The 19,327-nt window shown below is 40.2% G+C and overlaps 1 protein-coding gene across 2 annotated transcripts in view; it reads right to left on the bottom strand.

Annotated features, from left to right (window-relative positions):
• ABHD12 (abhydrolase domain containing 12, lysophospholipase) overlaps nucleotides 1-19,327 on the bottom strand; it is a 531,420-nt gene that overhangs the window by 76,795 nt on the left and 435,298 nt on the right. For both annotated transcript variants that reach the window (XM_053711964.1, XM_053711963.1), the window contains exon 11: nucleotides 12,512-12,590. In XM_053711964.1, coding sequence (XP_053567939.1) covers nucleotides 12,512-12,590 — 79 coding nt within the window. The remainder of the gene's footprint in view (nucleotides 1-12,511; nucleotides 12,591-19,327) is intronic.

Raw genomic sequence — 19,327 nt, 5'->3', positions numbered from 1 at the left:
TTTATTTTTATGATGTTTCTACACAATTAGCTGCAAATATCCCCCTATAATATATATGTCCACTCAAGGTAGATACTCAATATCAATTTTTAACTAATATTTGGCTTAGAGTTATATCTATAGTGAGCAATTCCAATATACTTAGTATGGCTTTATTGTTATGACACAACTGATTTTGATTACGTATTGCACAGATGGTTCTTTTATATATTTTATGAAAATGTTTCTATATATTTTGGTGTCAGACAGGCACAAAGCTAAAGAGTCTGTAATGACTCAAGTAAGCATATACCACCTTAACTACCTGGAGGGTGTTACCCTAGCAACTAAAGAAGAAGGATTTTAAAGGTAAAAGAAAAACAGATACCACCTTAACTACCTGGAGGGTGTTACCTTTACAATTGAATCTACTAACCAATCACAAGTGAATGGATCACTTAAAAGGCTCTCAGTTACCTGTCACATGCATCTTGATAAAGCCCAAGGGAGGGCGAAACGTGTCGCTTGCATTTGTGACACTGTGACTTTGAAACACAAACGGACATTCCAGTGCAGTTTGTACTGCAACTTTAACCCGGGTTAACAGCATCTTTATATTCCTGAGGTGAGGGAGAACTTGTGCCCCACCATTCTACTGGATCAACAAGTACATCTATAGCAGACAAGTCTGCCTTTACAGCGAGTTTCCATCAGGACACAGCAATCAGCTGTTTTTCTTTCACGCTGCTGGAGCAGCGAATAACAACTTGAGAAGAGCGGATGAAAAGTCTGACGTCAGACGCAGACTCACATGTGCAGAGGTTTGCACACTTCTATCCCCAGGAACGGCAGTTACTGCAGCCGCGGTCCGAGTTTTGACCGAAGGATTTTCCTTTCCTCGGTAACACCCTCTGAACACCCTCTGAACTCACGGTACAGTACATTGTATCTGTTTGTGGTACAAGCTTTTAACATACGAATCCAAGCCGTTATTTCTTACAAGTGTTACAATACTGATGCTCATTTGCATACGGCTACCTGCACTGTGACTATACATATGAACTTGGTGCTTGTCATTTTATTCAATCCTCTTGTTTTTAAGTTATATTTTATAATATCAGTGTTATGCCATACACTTTAACATCTCCATGATATCATAAATTATCAATTGTTATCTGCAAATATTTGCTTAGCATATATAGGTTTTTACCTGCATTTTTAATCAGGACTTTTATCTGAGTTTCATTTACTCTACAGGGAGACGTCCCTATATCCAGTGTTTGTATATTTTTGTGTATTTTGTTTCATGTGTTCATTAAATTCGAACATCAATCTTTATATGGTGTGTATACTTTTAGCTTATTAGCGCACTCTCTCTATCCTGAAGCTTAGGCTTCGTTACTGGTTTTTTACTTGAGATTGATTTAATGACAGGCTTGATATGAACCAAAGCCTGCACAAAACAGTGAATATCAGGAAGTTTAGCAATCTTTCTGTGAAATAAAACAGAAAGAGCAGAGCTTTGTTCCTTCAAGGATCTTGCAGACAAACCCTTATCCAAACCATCCTGAAGAAACTGTAAAATTCTAGGAATTCTGAAAGAATGCCAAGAGAATTTATGAGAAGAACACCAAGAAATATAAATCTTCCAAACTCAATAATAAATATTTCTAGAAATAGATTTAGGAGCCTGTAATATAGTATTAAATAATTAACCTCTATGACTAAGCACTAAAGACTGAGCTAGTACCAAGATATCGTCCAAATAAGGAAACACCACAATAACCCGCTCGCTGATTAGAGAGAGTAGGGCACTGAGAAGCTTTGAAAAGATTCTTGGAGCTGTCGCAAGGCAGAATAGTCCTTATAGTCTGAATTAATTTTCTTTCTTTGGGACAATTAACCCCTTAAGGACCAGCGACGTACCCTGTATGTTGCTGGCCTTTTTTTGGGACTTGATTGTTTTATAGCACGGTCTTGCCACCAGCGTTGAGACTGCTCTATTCCACAAAGCCTGCTGGAGGGAGGGTATTAATAGCGTCTTCTTGCTAGACTTGTGCTATTATGTCCTGAAAAAACCCTTAATGACCAGTGACATACAGGGTACATTGTGGTCATTAAGGGGTTAATAGATTTGAATAAAACCCCAAACTCTGTTCCTGAAACAGAACTGGCATGATTACCACTGAAAACTCCAGGTCTGAAACACACTTCAGGAAAGCCTGATTACTGGATTTGCTGGGATGCGTGAGAGAAAATATCTGTTCACAGGAGGTCTTACTCTGAATCCTATTCGGTACCCCTGAGAGACAATACGCAGAATCCATTGATTTTGGACAGAATTTATCCATACATCCTTGAAAAATCTTAATCTGCCCCTACCAGCTGAGCTGGAATGAGGGCCGCACCTTCATGAGGACTTGGGGGCTGGCTCTGGTTTCTTAAATGGCTTGGACTTATTCCAATTTGAGGAAGGTTTCCAATTGGAAACAGATTCCTTGGGGGAAGGATTAGGTTTCTGTTCCTTATTTTGTCGAAAGGAACGAAAACGGTTAAAAGATTTAGATTTACCCTTAGGTCTTTTATCCTGAGGCAAAAAAACTCCCTTCCCCCAAGTCACAGTTGAAATAATCGAATCCAACTGAGAACCAAATTACTTATTACCTTGGAAAGAAAGAGATAGCAATCTGGACTTAGAAGTCATGTCAGCATTCCAAGATTTAAGTCACAAAGCTCTTCTAGCTAAAATAGCTAAAGACATAGATTTAACATCAATTTTGATGATATCAAAAATGGTATCACAAATAAAATGATTAGCATGTTGAAGCAAGCGAACAATGCTAGATAAATCAGAATCCAATTCTTGTTGATGCAGCTGCCATATCAGCCAAAGAAATTGCAGGCCTGAGAAGATGACCCGAATATAAATAGGCTTTCCTTAGATAAGATTCAAGTTTCATATCTAAATGATCTTTAAAAAAAAGTACTATCTTCCATAGGAATAGTAGTACGTTTAGCAAAAGTAGAGATAGCCCCATCAACTTTGGGGATCTTTTCCCAAAACTCCAATCTAACTGCTGGCAAAGGATACAATTTTTTAAACCTTGAAGAAGGAATAAAAGAAGTACCAGGCCTATTTCATTCCTTAGAAATCATATCAGAAATATCATCAGGAACTGGAAAAACCTCTGGGGTAACCACAGGAGGTTTAAAAACAGAATTTAAACGTTTACTAGTTTTAATATCAAGAGGACTATTTTCCTCAATATCCAATGTAATCAACACTTCTTTTAACAAAGAATGAATATACTCCATTTTAAATAAATAAATAGATTTGTCAGTGTCAATATCTGAGGAAGGATCTTCTGAATCAGATAGATCCTCATCAGAGGAGGATAATTCAGTATGTTGTCGGTCATTAGAAATTTCATCAACTTTATGAGAAGTTTTAAAAGACCTTATAAGTTTATGAGAAGGCAGGATGGCAGACAAAGCGTTCTGAATAGAATTAGCAATAAATTATTTTAAATTCACAGGTATATCTTGTACATTAGATGTTGAAGGAACAACAACAGGCAATGTACTATTACTGATGGACACATTATCTGCATGTAAAAGGTTATCATGACAACTATTACAAACCACAGCTGGAGATATAATCTCCACAAGTTTACAACAAATGCACTTAGCTTTGATAGAACTGTTATCATGCAGTAGGGTTCCAACAGAGATTTCTGAGACAGGATCAGATTGAGACGTCTTGCAAATTGTAAGAGAAAAAACAACATATAAAGCAAAATTATCAATTTCCTTATATGGCAGTTTCAGGAATGGGAAAAAAATGCAAACAGCATAGCCCTCTGACATAGAAAAAAAGGCAAGAGGCATATAGGAATGGGTTTTTAAATAATATAATTATTTTGCGCCAAGTATGACGCACAACGTAAGTTAAATTTTTTTGGCGCTAACAACATCCGGAAATGACACACTCGCGTCATTAATGACGCAACCTTGTGCAAGGAACTCGGCGTCAACTAAGACGCCGGAAATTACGAATTTGGGTCATCGGACGTACTTTCACGCCAAAAAATTATTGCGCCAAGAATGACGCAATAAACTTTGGCATTTTGCACCCTCGCAGGCCTAATTTTGCCTGCGAAATCGAAAGAAAAAAACTGTCAATTTGAAAAAAGACTAAACCCCAGGTAAGAAAAATATTACCTAAATATGTTTTTCCCTAAATATGAAACTGACAGTCTGCAAAAGGAAATACATAAACCGGACTCATGGCAAATATAAGTACAATACATATATTTAGACCTTTATATTAATGTATAAAGTGCCAAACCATAGCTGAGGGTGTTTTAAGTAATAAAAAATACTTACCGAAAGACACCCATCCACATATAGCAGATAGCCAAACCAGTACTGAAACGGGTATTAGTAGAGGTAATGGAATATAAGAGTATATCGTCGATCTGAAAAGGGAGGTAGGAGATGAATCTTTACGACCGATAACAGAGAACCTATGAAATAGATCTCCCGTGAGGAAAACCATTGCATTCAATAGGTGATACTCCCTTCACATCCCTCTGACATTCACTGTACTCTGAGAGGAATCGGGCTTCAAAATGCTGAAAAGCGCATATCAACGTAGAAATCTTATCACAAATTTACTTCACCACCTCCATAGGAGGCAAAGTTTGTAAAACTGAATTGTGGGTGTGGTGAGGGGTGTATTTATAGGCATTTTGAGGTTTGGGAAACTTTGCCCCTCCTGGTAGGATTGTATATCCCAGACGTCACTAGCTCATGAACTGTTGCCAATTACATGAAAGAAATCATATTTATGCAATAATTATATTTAATAAAGGCTTTAACTATGTATTTACAGTAAATATTTCACATTCCAATGTTCTGCACATAGCAACATATGTTCTTTATGTTTCTAAATAGATATTCCTATATGTATCTGTATATATTATATATATATATATATATATATATATATATATCTTATCTATTTATATATCTATCTATCTATAGCTATATAGGGGTCGATTTATTAAACTGTGGCGGACAGGGGCTCACATACCCGCCCCTGTCCACCGCAGCTTGCCTCTTGCGGGCTGAATTCCGCTGCTGGAATTAAGTATTGCACAATAACGTAATATTGTGCTCTTGTGCAACGCAGCACCCTGCCAGCGCGTAGACAATCACGCGTGAGCAGGAGCTGTCAATCTCCCCGGTCTGATGAGCGCAGCTATATATATATATACAGACTGCAGTTTCTCTTGTGAGAACCTGCAGTCGTAGCGGTTGGAAGGCTGGCGAAAGCCTTTGATAAATCGACCCCATATTGTACCAAAAAATCATCAGATATTTATAGAAATATTTATTTATGAATAAATAGAACTTATTCTGTTATGTGCAGAACATAGGAATATGAAATATTCATATTTAGTTGTCGGGTTAGCGCAAATGTGAATATGTGATCGTGTTAGTGAGAGAGAGGGGTGTTTTTCCCCCACTTTTTTTCTCCATTGACTTCTATGGGACAATACATGAAAACACACGCAATATTCTCAGTTTGGATTTTTGCAATAGTCTGGTTATTATTATTATCATCATCAGGTATTTGTAGAGCGCCAACAGATTACCACTAGAGCGAAAACAGTTTACTTTCAATTCATAATACGAGCGCAACCATCTTACTTCTGGTGCAATTAACCCTCAAGTGGGAGCTTAAATTTGCACTTCACTCGTAGTCTGGCCCATAGTGGGGAACACAGTAAAAAGGTAAACTAATTATTGCCAATGAGTTGTGGAACACATGGGGGCGCCAGTCATTATGAACCTCAGGCTAGCGCCCACCCTCCCAGTAATACATTTGGTTTAATTACATTTTGTTGTTGTATTGTTTTCTGTGTCAATACATTTTACTAATTTAAATGATCAAATGGCAGCTGTTCTCATTAACTTGAATTATTTAACTGGATTTTTATTTTTAAATTGATAAAATAACTCAACTGTTACATCATAGAAGCAAATTTTGATGGAGAAAACTTCACCCAACAGCACCATAATGGAGGTTATGCACCAATATCATTTTTTTATCCCAAAATTAAATAAAATAATATAGGACATGAAAACCTACTCAATATAAATAATTACATTGAATTATTTGTTAATTATCTATACTGTATCATACCTAAAGTTTGTTGGAAATGTTGTTTTATATAAAACATTGTTTTATATATATATTGTTGCGGTTCCATTTATGTAGCATAGTCCTGTTATAGTGCGTTGTTTAATTCTAGCACCTTCAAATATGAAAAACATAATTTATGCTTACCTGATAAATGTATTTCTCTTGTGATGTATCGAGTCCACGGATTCATCCTTACTTGAGGGATATTCTCCTCCCCTACAGGAAGTGACAAAGAGAGCACCCACAGCAGAGCTGTCTATATAGCTCCCCCCTTAGCTCCACCCCCCAGTCATTCGACCGAAGGCTAGGAAAAAAAAGGAGAAACTATAGGGTGCAGTGGTGACTGAAAGTTTTAAAATAAAAATATATATGCCTGTCTTAAAAAACAGGTAGCATAAATTATGTTTTCTCTTGTAAGATGTATCGAGTCCACGGATTCATCCTTATTTGTGGGATACCAATACCAAAGCTTTAGGACACGGATGAAGGGAGGGACAAGACAGGGACCTTAAAGGGACACTGAACCCAATTTTTTTCTTTCATGATTCAGATAGAGCATATAATCGTAAGAATCTTTCTAATTTACTTCTATTATCAATTTTTCTTCATTCTCTTGCAATCTTTATTTGAAAAGAAGGCATCTCAGCTAAGGAGCCAGCAAATTGTGGGTTCAGAACCATGGACAGCACTTGTTTAAAGGTGCTGTCCAATCAGCAAGGACAACCCAGGTTGTTCACCTAAAATGGGCCGTTATCTAAACTTACATTCTTGCTTTTCAAATAAACATACCAAGAAAATGAAGACAATTTGATAACAGGAGTAAATTAGAAAGTTGCTTAAAATTGCATGCTCTATATGAATCACAAAATAATTTTTTTGGCTACAGTGTCCCTTTAAACGGAAGGCACCACTGCTTGTAGAACACTTCCGTTTAAAGTGTCCCTTTAAACGGAAGGCACCACTGCTTGTAGAACCTTTCTCCCAAAAATAGTCTCCGAAGAAGCAAAAGTATCAAATTTTGAAAATTTTGAAAAAGTATGAAGCGAAGACCAAGTCGCCGCCTTACAAATCTGTTCAACAGAAGCCTCATTCTTAAAACCCCATGTGGAAGCCACAGCTCTAGTAGAATGAGCAGTAATTCTTTCAGGAGGCTGCTGGCCCGCAGTCTCATAGACCAAATGGTTGATGCTTTTCAGCCAAAAGGAAAGAGAGGTAGCGGTAGCCCTTTCACCTCTCCGTTTACCAGAATAAATAACAAACAAAGAAGATGTTTGACGGAAATCTTTAGTTGCTTGTAAGTAGAACTTTAAAGCACAAACCACATCAAGATTGTGTAACAGACATTCCTTCTTAGATGAAGGATTAGAACACAAAGAAGGAACCACAATCTCTTGATTGATATTCTTATTAGAAACAACCTTAGGAAGAAACCCAGGTTTGGTACGAAAAACCACCTTATCTGCATGGAAAACAAGGTAAGGTGAATCACATTGTAAAGCAGATAGCTCAGAAACTCTTCGAGTCGAAGAGATAGCTACTAAAAACAAAACTTTCCAAGATAGAAGCTTAATATCTATGGAATGCATAGGTTCAAACGGAACCCCTCGAAGAACTTTAAGAACTAAGTTTAGGCTCCATGGCGGAGCAACAGGTTTAAATACAGGCTTGATTCTGACCAAAGCCTGACTAAATGCTTGAACGTCTGGAACATCTGCCAGATGTTTGTGAAGTAGAATAGACAAAGCAGATATTTGTCCTTTTAGGGAACTAGCAGATAATCCCTTCTCCAAACCTTCTTGGAGAAAAGACAATATTCTAGGAATCCTAATCTTACTCCACGAGTAACCTTTGGATTCACACCAATAAAGATATTTGCGCCAAATCTTATGATGGATCTTCCTGGTGACAGGCTTACTAGCCTGAATCAGGGTATCAATGACCGACTCATAGAAACCATGCTTTGATAGAATCAGGTGTTCAATCTCCAAGCAGTCAGACACAGAGAAATTAGATTTGGATGCGTGGTCCCGCCTCATTGGCAGAGTCCACTAGGTCTGCATACCAAGTCCTGCGTGGCCACGCAGGTACTATCAGAATTACCGAAGCACTCTCCTGCTTGATTGTGGCAACCAGACGTGGAAGGAGAGGAAACGGTGGAAATACATAGGCCAGATTGAAGGACCAAGGCACTGCTAGAGCATCTATCAGTACCGCCTTGGGATCCCGGGACCTGGACCCGTAGCGAGGAAGTTTGGCATTCTGACGAGACGCCATCAGATTAAATTCTGGTGTGCCCCATAGCTGAATCAGCTGGGCAAGTACCTCCGGATGGAGTTCCCACTCCCCCGGATGAAAAGTCTGACGACTTAGAAAATCCGCCTCCCAGTTCTCTACTCCTGGGATGTGGATCACTGAGAGATGGCAAGAGTGATCCTCTGCCCACCGGATTATTTTGGTTACCTCCTTCATCGCTAGAGAACTCCTTGTTCCTCCTTGATGCTTGATATAAGCTACAGTTGTGATGTTGTCCGACTGAAACCTGATGAATTTGGCCGCAGCAAGCTGAGGCCACGCCTGAAGTGCATTGAATATCACTCTCAGTTCTAGAATGTTTATCGGAAGGAGAGCTTCCTCCCGAGACCATAAGCCCTGTGCTTTCAGGGAATTCCAGACTGCACCCCAGCCTAGCAGGCTGGCATCTGTCGTTATAATGAGCCACTCTGGCCTGTGGAAACACATTCCCTGAGACAGGTGGTCCTGAGACAACCACCAGAGAAGAGAATCTCTGGTCTCCTGGTCCAGATGCAGTTGAGGAGATAAATCTGCATAATCCCCATTCCACTGTTTGAGCATGCATAGCTGCAGTGGTCTGAGGTGTAGACGGGCAAAAGGAACTATGTCCATTGCCGCTACCATGAGTCCGATTACCTCCATATACTGAGCCTCTGATGGCAGAGGAATGGAATGAAGAGCTCAGCAAGTGGTTAAGAGTTTTAACTTTCTGACCTCCGTCAGAAATATTTTTATTTCTACCGAGTCTATCAGAGTCCATAGGAAGGAAATTCTTGTAAGAGTGAAGAGAGAACTCTTTTTTATGTTCACCTTCCACCCGTGAGATCTCAGAAAAGCAAACACGATGTCCGTGTGAGACTTGGCTAGCTGGAAAGTAGACACCTGAATTAAGATGTCGTCTAGATAAGGCGCCACTGCTATGCCCCGTGGTCGTAGAACCGCCAGAAGGGACCCTAGCACTTTTGTGAAAAATCTGGGAGCCGTGGCCAACCCGAAGGGAAGGGCCACAAACTGGTAATGCCTGTTTAGAAAGGCGAATCTGAGGAATTGATGATGATCTCTGTGAATAGGGATGTGTAGATACGCATCCTTTAAGTCCACGGTAGTCATATATTGACCCTCCTGGATCAGAGGTAGAATAGTCCGAATAGTTTCCATCTTGAATGATGGAACTTTCAGGAACTTGTTTAGAATTTTGAGATCCAAGATTGGTCTGAAAGTTCCCTCTTTCTTGGGAACCACAAACAGGTTTGAATAAAACCCTAGCCCCTGTTCCTCTTTTGGGACTGGGCGGATCACTCCCATGGTATGTAGGTCTTCTATACAGCGTAAGAACGTCTCTCTCTTTGTCTGGTTTACAGACAATCGAGAAATGTGAAATCTCCCCCTTGGAAGGGAGCCCTTGAATTCCAGAAGATATCCCTGGGACACAATATCTAAAGCCCAGGGATCCTGAACATCTCTCGCCCAAGCATGAGCGAAGAGAAAGAGCGTCTGTCCCCTACTAGATCCGGTCCCGGATCGGGGGCTACCCCTTCATGCCGTCTTAGAGGCAGCTGCAGGCTTCTTGGCCTGTTTACCCTTGTTCCAAGCCTGGTTAGGTCTCCAGACTGACTTGGATTGGGCAAAATTCCCCTCTTGCTTTGTAGCAAAGGAAGCTGAAGCGGGACCACTCTTAAAGTTCCGAAAGGAACGAAAATTATTTTGTTTGGTCCACATCTTATTTGATCTATCCTGAGGGAGGGCATGACCTTTCCCTCCAGTGATGTCTGAAATAATCTCTTTCAGTTCAGGCCCGAATAGGGTCTTACCCTTGAAAGGAATGTTCAAAAGTTTAGATTTAGATGACACATCAGCAGACCAGGACTTAAGCCATAACGCCCTGTGTGCTAAAATGGCAAAACCTGAAATCTTTGCCGCTAATTTAGCCAGTTGAAAAGAGGTATCTGTAATAAAAGAAAAAAAAATTTCTTCAGGAGACCCTCTAATTTTTTATCCATAGGATCTTTGAAAGCACAACTGTCCTCGATAGGTATAGTTGTACGCTTAGACAGAGTAGAAATAGCTCCCTCCACCTTAGGAACTGTGTGCCATGAGTCCCTTATGGTGTCAGATATGGGAAACATTTTCTTAAAAACAGGAGGGGGAGTGAACGGAATACCTGGTCTATCCCACTCCTTAGTAACAATAGTCACAATTCTCTTAGGGACTGGAAAAACATCAGTGTAAACAGGAACCTCTAAGTATCTATCCATTTTACACAATTTCTCTGGGACCACTATAGGGTCACAATCATCTAGAGTTGCTAATACCTTCCTAAGCAATAAGCAGAGGTGTTCAAGCTTAAATTTAAAGGCCGTCATATCAGAATTTGTCTGAGGAAGCGTCTTTCCTGAATCAGAAATTTCTCCCTCAGATAACAAATCCCTCGCCCCTTCAGAGCGTTGTGAGGGCATATCAGATACGGCTACTAAAGCGTGAGACGGCTCAGCATTTTTCCTTAACCCAGAGCTTTCCTTGTAAACCAGGCAGTTTGGATAAAACCTCAGTGAGGGTTGTATTCATAACTGTGGCCATGTCTTGTAAAGTAAATGAATGTGACGCACTAGAGGTACTTGGCGTCACTTGTGCGGGCGTTACTGGTTGTTACACTTGGGGAGAGCTAGATGGCGAACCCTCATTTACTTCTGACTGAGAATCATCTATTGCTCTATTTTTAAGTGCTAATATATGTTCTTTATAGTTTATAGACATATCAGTACAATTGGGACACATTCTAAAAGGGGGTTCCACAATGGCTTAAAACCATATTGAACAAGGATTTTCCTTGGTGTCAGACATGTTAAACAGGCTAGTAATGTAAACACTGTAATCAAAGTAAATAACACTTAGAAATGAAACGGTACTGTGCCTTTAAGAGAAAAAAAGTTGCACAAATTCTGCAAAACAGTGTAAAAAAGCAGTAAACTTAACGAAATTTTTACAGTAGCATCATAAAGCCTTAGTAACTTTGCACAGCTATGCAAATAAACAATTAACCCCTTAATGACAAAACCAGATTGAAAAAATGGCAAAACCGGTAAAAAGGACTTTCAGCACCTTGCCACAGCACTGCTGTGGCGCCTACCTGCCCTTCAGAACAATTTGTGGGGGAAAAAACTTCTTTTACAGCCCTCAAACACAGCAGGAACCTCTGGAGAAGCAGTTAGAAATCTCTAAAGCAAAGAAACTGCACAACTAAGGCGCGCAAATAGGCCCCTCCCACCTCACTTGATGTTTTGAGGCCTATCAAACAAACACCAGAGTGTCTCTTAATTAACCATGTGGGTTTAAAAAACCCAAAAACAAGCCACAATGACCCCTTTAGTCCTTCAAAAAACGTTATAATTGCATCATTTACTGAATAAACAAAAACGTTTTTACCTAACAGTGTCACCAGTAACTAATGAGCCCTTCATGCAAGCTGAAATTCCTATCCAAGTGTCTGAATACAGCTTACCCTTCCCTCATGGGAATATTGCCAGCCTTTTCTAGAATTAACACAGTCTGTCTAGAAAAATATAGACTGAACATACCTCATATGCAGCTTAGCATGCAAACCGTTCCCCCAACTGAAGTTTTCCTGTACCCTTCAGCCCTTGTGAGAACAGCAGTGGATCTTAGTTACAAAGTGCTGAGATCATAATCCTCCTTGCAGAAATCTTCATCTCTTTTCTGCCAGAGAGTAAGTAGTACACACCGGGCACCATTTAAAATAACAAACTTTTGCTTGAGAAATAAAAAACTAACATTTTTGTCACCACACTCGCTCTGCACTTCCTAGTTACTTAGAGTAGGCAAAGAGAATGACTGGGGGGTGGAGCTAAGGGGGGAGCTATATAGACAGCTCTACTGTGGGTGCTCTCTTTGCCACTTCCTGTAGGGGAGGAGAATATCCCACAAGTAAGGATGAATTTGTGGACTTGATACATCTTACAAGAGAAATATACACAATTAACAACTATTGCATAATGATTGTATTCAAAATACCTTTTTTCCAAGGTGAAAGGGGACAACTGGATCATCTTCTGCATGTAGGATGAGCAGAGGGCATGAAATGTATTTCACACTAGAGAAAACAGAAGAAAAGAAAAAAAGAATAGGGAACTCAGGCACATCTTTAAAGAAGCAAATACAATTTAATTAATTAATTATGTGGGAATGATCATATTAACTATTTAAAATTGTAGCAAGAGAAACAACTTTTTTTTCTGAAAACAGCAACTTTATATGGCTTTGCTACTAGGCATGTGCATAAATTCAGAACTACTGTTGCAACATCTGATGGCAAATGTATTTCATCTGTAGAAACAAGAATGTGCAGAAATGCAGAATTCTTTTCACAAATGAATGCTGGGTATATTATTCAGTATCGCAGAGGCATTCAACTATTTTTGGCAATGGATATTTTAGTGTTAAAGTGCAACACACACATATCTGTGCAAATACAGATATTTGTGTGTTGCATTTCAGCACTAATATATCCAGTGCTGAAAACAAAAACAAAAAAATCTAATTATATTTCCTGATATCCTTATTAGCTTCCAAATATTAAGAGCTATACTATAAACAACTTGAGAATTAACTGAAAAAGATAATGAAAAAAATCCATGGTGGAACAGGATGCCAGAAAACCGGACAAACTCTACCTCAGATGAAATGTCAAAACACCAGGGGGAAAAATATGCTAAAAGCATGCAGCTCTGTAAAAATCACATTTTGAGGGGAAAACCCTTCCCAAGAATCATGTAATATGCAAGTGCTTTGGAGTATTAGCAGTGGAAAAAGTTCACTGAAACAAAATAATGTAGAATTGTGAAATTAACAAGAGGTTCTCCTTTACTATAAGAACCAAATCTGATCATCATGGTATTCTCGGCCAAGCAGGAGAATGATTTTACATTTGTCTTGTTGAATGATTTGGATCACATGAGGTAACAAACACTTGCTAGTCTGAACCTCTAATCTATAAGAACAACATATTTTGTAGCAAAACTTTTTCAGCTTGTAATTCCATGTAAATGCCAAGAAATCAATTTTGTGAACTTTTCCCTGCTTCTATAATAAAATAATCCATCTAAAGAGACCATTTTATTGGATAAGTTGTCAGCAAAATAGGTTTCCCAATTCTGGTGACTTGGGGACATCAAATTGGGGATAACCTCAGCCCACTTGATAATACAAATAACCTCCATCATCACTGACCAGCTGCAATCCCCCTCAATGAGTGATGAAAGCAAATGCTGTCATTGAGGAAGACTGAAACTGCACATATAGGTGAGATACAGGGGAGACCTTAGACCTTCAAAGCTAGAATCATGGAAAAGACATTTCTTAAAGTGGGCATCTTTCTTAAACTAGGGATGGTTTCAAACTGAATTATGTCGGTGCTGAAGATTTTGTCATTCCTAGGGACTAGAGTCCATCTGGGCTAAAGAAAAAACAAAACAGTGGCTAAACTAAAAGGCAGGTAGTCAGAAACAAACTGTAACCAGAAGGTGTTGAAAAAATAGCTCTAGCTTTCACATGATTCAAAGGAGCCACAAGAAAGGAAAATTGTGGAGAAAACCCAAAGGTTAAAAACGATCACATAGATTACGAGTTTTGCGCTAAACAGGGTGTAAAACTAATGCCAAAAAGTTGCGTTATTTCACTCTCCATAGCACTGCCATTACGAGTTACTGAAAAGCCTCCTTGTGCGTGCGATATGGTGGCATTAAGCTTCATAACACACAAAATCCAAGGGCTGCTTTGACATGCTCGTGCCTGCTTTCCCCCATAGACATCAATGGGGAGAGAGTGTTAGAAAAAAAACGAACACCTGAGATAGCAGAATGAAAAATCTCCGTAACGCAGCCCCATTGATGTCTATGGGGGAAAAAAGTAAAGCTTAAACCTAACACTCGCCGACACCTAAATAAAAGTTATTAACCCCTATTGTGCCGCTCCCTGACATCGCACTAAATAAACCTATTAATTCCTAAACCTCCGGCCTCCCACATCTCTGCAACAAAAACATAACTTATGCTTACCTGATAAATTTATTTCTCTTGTAGTGTATCCAGTCCACGGATCATCCATTACTTATGGGATATATTCTCCTTCCCAACAGGAAGTTGCAAGAGTCCACCCACAGCAAAGCTGCTATATAGCTCCTCCCCTAACTGCCATTACCAGTCATTCGACCGAAAACATGCAGAGAAAGGAAAACCATAGGGTGCAGTGGTGACTGTAGTTTAATGGAAAAATTACCTGCCTTAAAGTGACAGGGCGGGCCGTGGACTGGATACACTACAAGAGAAATAAATTTATCAGGTAAGCATAAATTATGTTTTCTCTTGTTAAGTGTATCCAGTCCACGGATCATCCATTACTTATGGGATACCAATACCAAAGCTAAAGTACACGGATGATGGGAGGGACAAGGCAGGTACTTAAACGGAAGTTACCACTGCCTGTAAAAAACCCTTTCTCCCAAAAATAGCCTCCGAAGAAGCAAGGTATCAAATTTGTTAAATTTGAAAAAGTATGAAACGCAGACCAAGACTCCGTCTTGTAATCTGTTCAACAGAAGCCACATTTAAAAAAGGCCCAAGTGAAAACCACAGCTCTAGTAGAATGAGCTGTAATCCCTTCAGGAGGCTGCTGTCCAGCAGTCTCATAAGCTAAATGAATTATGCTTTTTAACCAAAAAGACAGAGAGGTTGCTGAAGTCCTTTGACCTCTCCTCTGTCCAGAATAGACAACAAACAAGGTGAATGTTTGATGAAAATCTGTAGTAGCTTGTAAGTAAAACTTTAAAACACGAACCACGTCCAAATTGTGTAATAGACGTTCCTTCTTTGAAGAAGGATTAGGATACAAGAATGGAACAACAATCTCTTGAGTGATATTCTTGTTAGATACCACCTTAGGTATAAACCCAGGTTGGTACACAGGACTACCTTATCCGTACGGAGAACCAGATAAGGAGAATCACATTGCAACGCAGATAACTCGGAGACTCTATGAGCCGAGGAAATAGCTACCAAAAAGGAACTTTCCAAGATAGAAGTTTGATATCTATGGAATGAAAAGGTTCAAATGGAACTCCTTGAAGAACCTTAAGAACCAGCTTTAAGCTCCATGGCGGAGCAACATTTTTAACCACAGGCTTGGTTCTAACCAAAGCCTGACCAAATGCCTGAACGTCTAGAATACCTGCCAGACGCTTGTGCAAAAGAATAGACAGAGTAGAAATCTGTCCTTTTAAAGAACTAGCTGACAACCCTTTTCTCAAAATCATCTTGGAGAAAAGATAATATCCTGGGAATCCAGACTTTACTCCATGAGTAACCCTTGGATTCATATCAATAAGATATTTACACCATATCTTATGTTAAATTTTCCTAGAGACAGGCTTTTATGCCTGTATTAAGGTATCAATTACTGACTCTGAGAAGCCATGCTTTGATAACATCAAGCGTTCTGTCTCCAGGCAGTCCATCTCAGATTAGTTATATTTAGATGGTTGAAAAGACCCTGAGGTAGAGGGTCCTGTCTCAGAAGGAGAGACCGTGGTGGAAAGGATGACATGTCCACCAGATCTGCATACCAGGTCCTGCGTGGCCACGCAGGCGCTGTCAAAAGCACCAAAGCACTCTCCTGCTTGATCTTGTGCAAACCCCTCCGGAGGGAATTCCCACTCCCCCGGATGAAAAGTCTGACGACTTAGAAAATCTGCCTCCCAGTTCTCAACACCTGGGATAGGGATAGCTTTTAGACAAGAGTGAGTCTCTGTCCAGTGAATTATTTTAAGACTTCTAACATTGCTAGGGAACTTCTGTTCCCCCTTGATGGTTGATGTAAGCCACAGTCGTGATATTGTCCGACTGAAATATGATGTACCTCAGAGTTGCTAACTGAGGCCAAGTCTGAAGAGCATGGAATATCGCTCCCAGTTCCAGAATATTCATTAGAAGGAGGGTCTCCTCCTGAGTCCACTATCCCTGAGCCTTCAGGGAGTTCCAGACTGTATCCCAACCTAAAAGGCTGGCATCTGTTGTAACAATTGTCCCATCTGACCTGCGGAAGGTCATACCCTTGGACAGATGGACCCAAGATAGTCACCAGAGAAGAGAATCTCTGGTTTCTTGGTCCGGATTTAACAGGAGAACAAATCTGTGTAATCCCCGTTCCTCTGGCTGAGCATGCATAGTTGCAGTGGTCTGAAATGTAGGCGTGCAAACGGTACTATGTCCCTTGCCGCTACCATTAAGCCGATTACATTCATGTACTGAGCCACCAAAGGGCGCGGATGGAATGAAGAACACGGCAGAAATTTAGAACCTTTGACAACCTGGACTCCGTCAGGTAAATTTTAATTTCTACAAAATCTATCAGAATCCCTAGGAGGGAAACCCTTGATATTGGGGATAGAGAACTCTTTCCTTGTTCACTTTCCACCCATGCGATCTCAGAAATGCCAGTACTACGTCCGTATGAGACTTGGCAACTTGGATGTTTGACGCCTGTATCAGGATGTCGTCTAAATAAGGGGCCACTTCTATGCCCCGCGGCCTAAGGACCGCCAAAGTGACCCCAGAACCTCCATAAAGATTCTAGGGGCTGTAGTTAACCCAAAGGAAAGAGCTACAAACTGGTAATGCCTGTCTAGAAAGGCAAACCTGAAAAACCGATGGTGATCTTTATGCATCGTAATGTGAGGATAAGCATCCTTCAAATCCATTGTAGTCCTCTATTGACTCTCCTGGATCATAGTTAAGATGGTACGAATAGTTTCCATCTTAAATGATAGAATTCTAAAGAATTTGTTTAAGATCTTTTAGATCCAAAATAGGTCTGAAGGTTTCCTTTCCTTGGGAACCACAAACCGATTTGAGGAAAACTGTGTCCCTGTTCCTCTATTGGAACTGAATGGGTCACGTACACAATGCAAGAATGTCTCTTTCTTTATCTGGTTTGCAGATAAATGTGAAAGGCAAAAACTCCCCTTTTTTGGGGGGGAAAGCTTTGAAATCCAGAAGATATCTCTGGGGTATAATTTCCAATGCCCAGGGATCCTGGGCATCTCTTGCCCACGCCTGGGCGAAGAATGAAGTCTGCCCCCTATAGGATCCGTTACCAGATAGGGGTCCGTTCCTCATGCTGTTTTAGAGGCAGCAGCAGGCTCCTTGACCTGCTTATCTTTGTTCCAGGTCCGGTTGTCTCCAGACCGCCTTGGACTGAGCAAAAGTTCCCTCTTATTTTGCCTTAGAGGAAGTTGATGCCACACCTGCCTTGAATTTTCGAAAGGCACGAAAATTAGGCCTTTTTTGTCCCTTGATTTGGACCTGTCCTGAGGAAGGGCATGATCTTTTCCTCCAGTGATATAAGTAATAATCTCCTTCAAACTAGGCCTGAATAGGGTCTGCCCCTTGAAGGGAAGTTAAGTAGCTTATTTATTAAAGTCACGACAGCTGACCATGATATAAGCCATAGCGCTCTGCGCGCCAGTATAGTAAAAAACAGAATTCTTAGCCGTTAGTCTAGTCAAAGGAACAAAGGCATCAGAAAACAAAGGAATTGGCTAGCTTAAGTGCTCTAAGCTTGTCAAATATATTCATCCAATGGAGCCTGTAAAGCCTCATCAAGAGACTCAAACCAGAACGCCGCAGCAGCAGTGACAGGAGCAATGCGTGCAAGGGGCTGCAGGATAAAACCTTGTTGAATAAACATTTTTTATCCATTGGATCTAAAAAAGCACAACAGTCCTCGCCAGAGGTAGTGGTACGCTTAGCTAGAGTAGAAACTCTTCTCTCCACCTTAGGAACTGTCTGCCATAAGTCCCGTGTGGTGGCAACTATTAGAAAACATTCTTCTAAAAAATAGGAGGGGAAGAGAACGGCACACCTGGTCTATCCCATTCCTTATGAAAAATTTTAGTAAACCTCTTTAGGTATTGGAAAAACATAAGTACACACCGGCACTGCATATTATTTATCCAGTCTACACAATTTCTCTGGCACTGCGATTGTACACATTCATTCAGAGCAGCTAAAGCCTCCCTGAGCAACAAGTGGAGGTTCTCAAGCATAAATTTTAAATGTAGAAATATCAGAATCAGGTTAAATCATCTTCCCTGAGTCACAAATATCACCCACAGACTAAGCATATTGTGAGGTAGTATCAGACATGGTTCTTAAAGCGTCTGTATGCTCTGTATCTACCCCCAGAGCTGTTTTGCTTTCCTTTAATTTCAGGTAGTCTGACTAATACTGCTGCCAGTGTATTATACACAACCTTTGCCATGTCTTGTAAAATAAACGCTATGGGCGCCATTGATATACTTGGCGCCATTTGAGCGTGAGTCCCTGGAGCGGGAGTCAAAGGGTCTGACACATGGGGAGAGTTAGTCGGCATAACTTCCCCCTCGACAGAATACTCTGGTAAAATAAACGCTATGGGTGCCCTTGATGTACTTGGCGCCATTTGAGCGTGAGTCCCTAAAGCGGGAGTCAAAGGGTCTGACACGTGGGGAGAGTTAGTCGGCATAACTTCCCCCTCGACAGAATCCTCTGGTGATAATGTTTTTAAATACAAAAAATGATCTTTATTGTTTAACATGAAATCAGTACATCTGGTACACATTCTAAAATGGGGTTCCACCATGGCTTTAAACATAATAAACACAGAGCCTCCTCTATGTTAGACATGTTAGAACTAATAAAGAGACTAGTAAGCTTGGAAAACACTTTAAATCAAGTTAACAAGCAAATATAACAAACGTTACTGTGCCTTTAAGAGAAACAAATTTTGTCAAAATTT

The sequence above is a fragment of the Bombina bombina genome, chromosome 4, assembly GCF_027579735.1.
Source record: "Bombina bombina isolate aBomBom1 chromosome 4, aBomBom1.pri, whole genome shotgun sequence".
Taxonomy (NCBI): Eukaryota; Metazoa; Chordata; class Amphibia; order Anura; family Bombinatoridae; genus Bombina; species Bombina bombina.
Note: the sequence above shows the minus strand (reverse complement) of the source record. Positions and strands in the feature narration are given on the sequence as shown.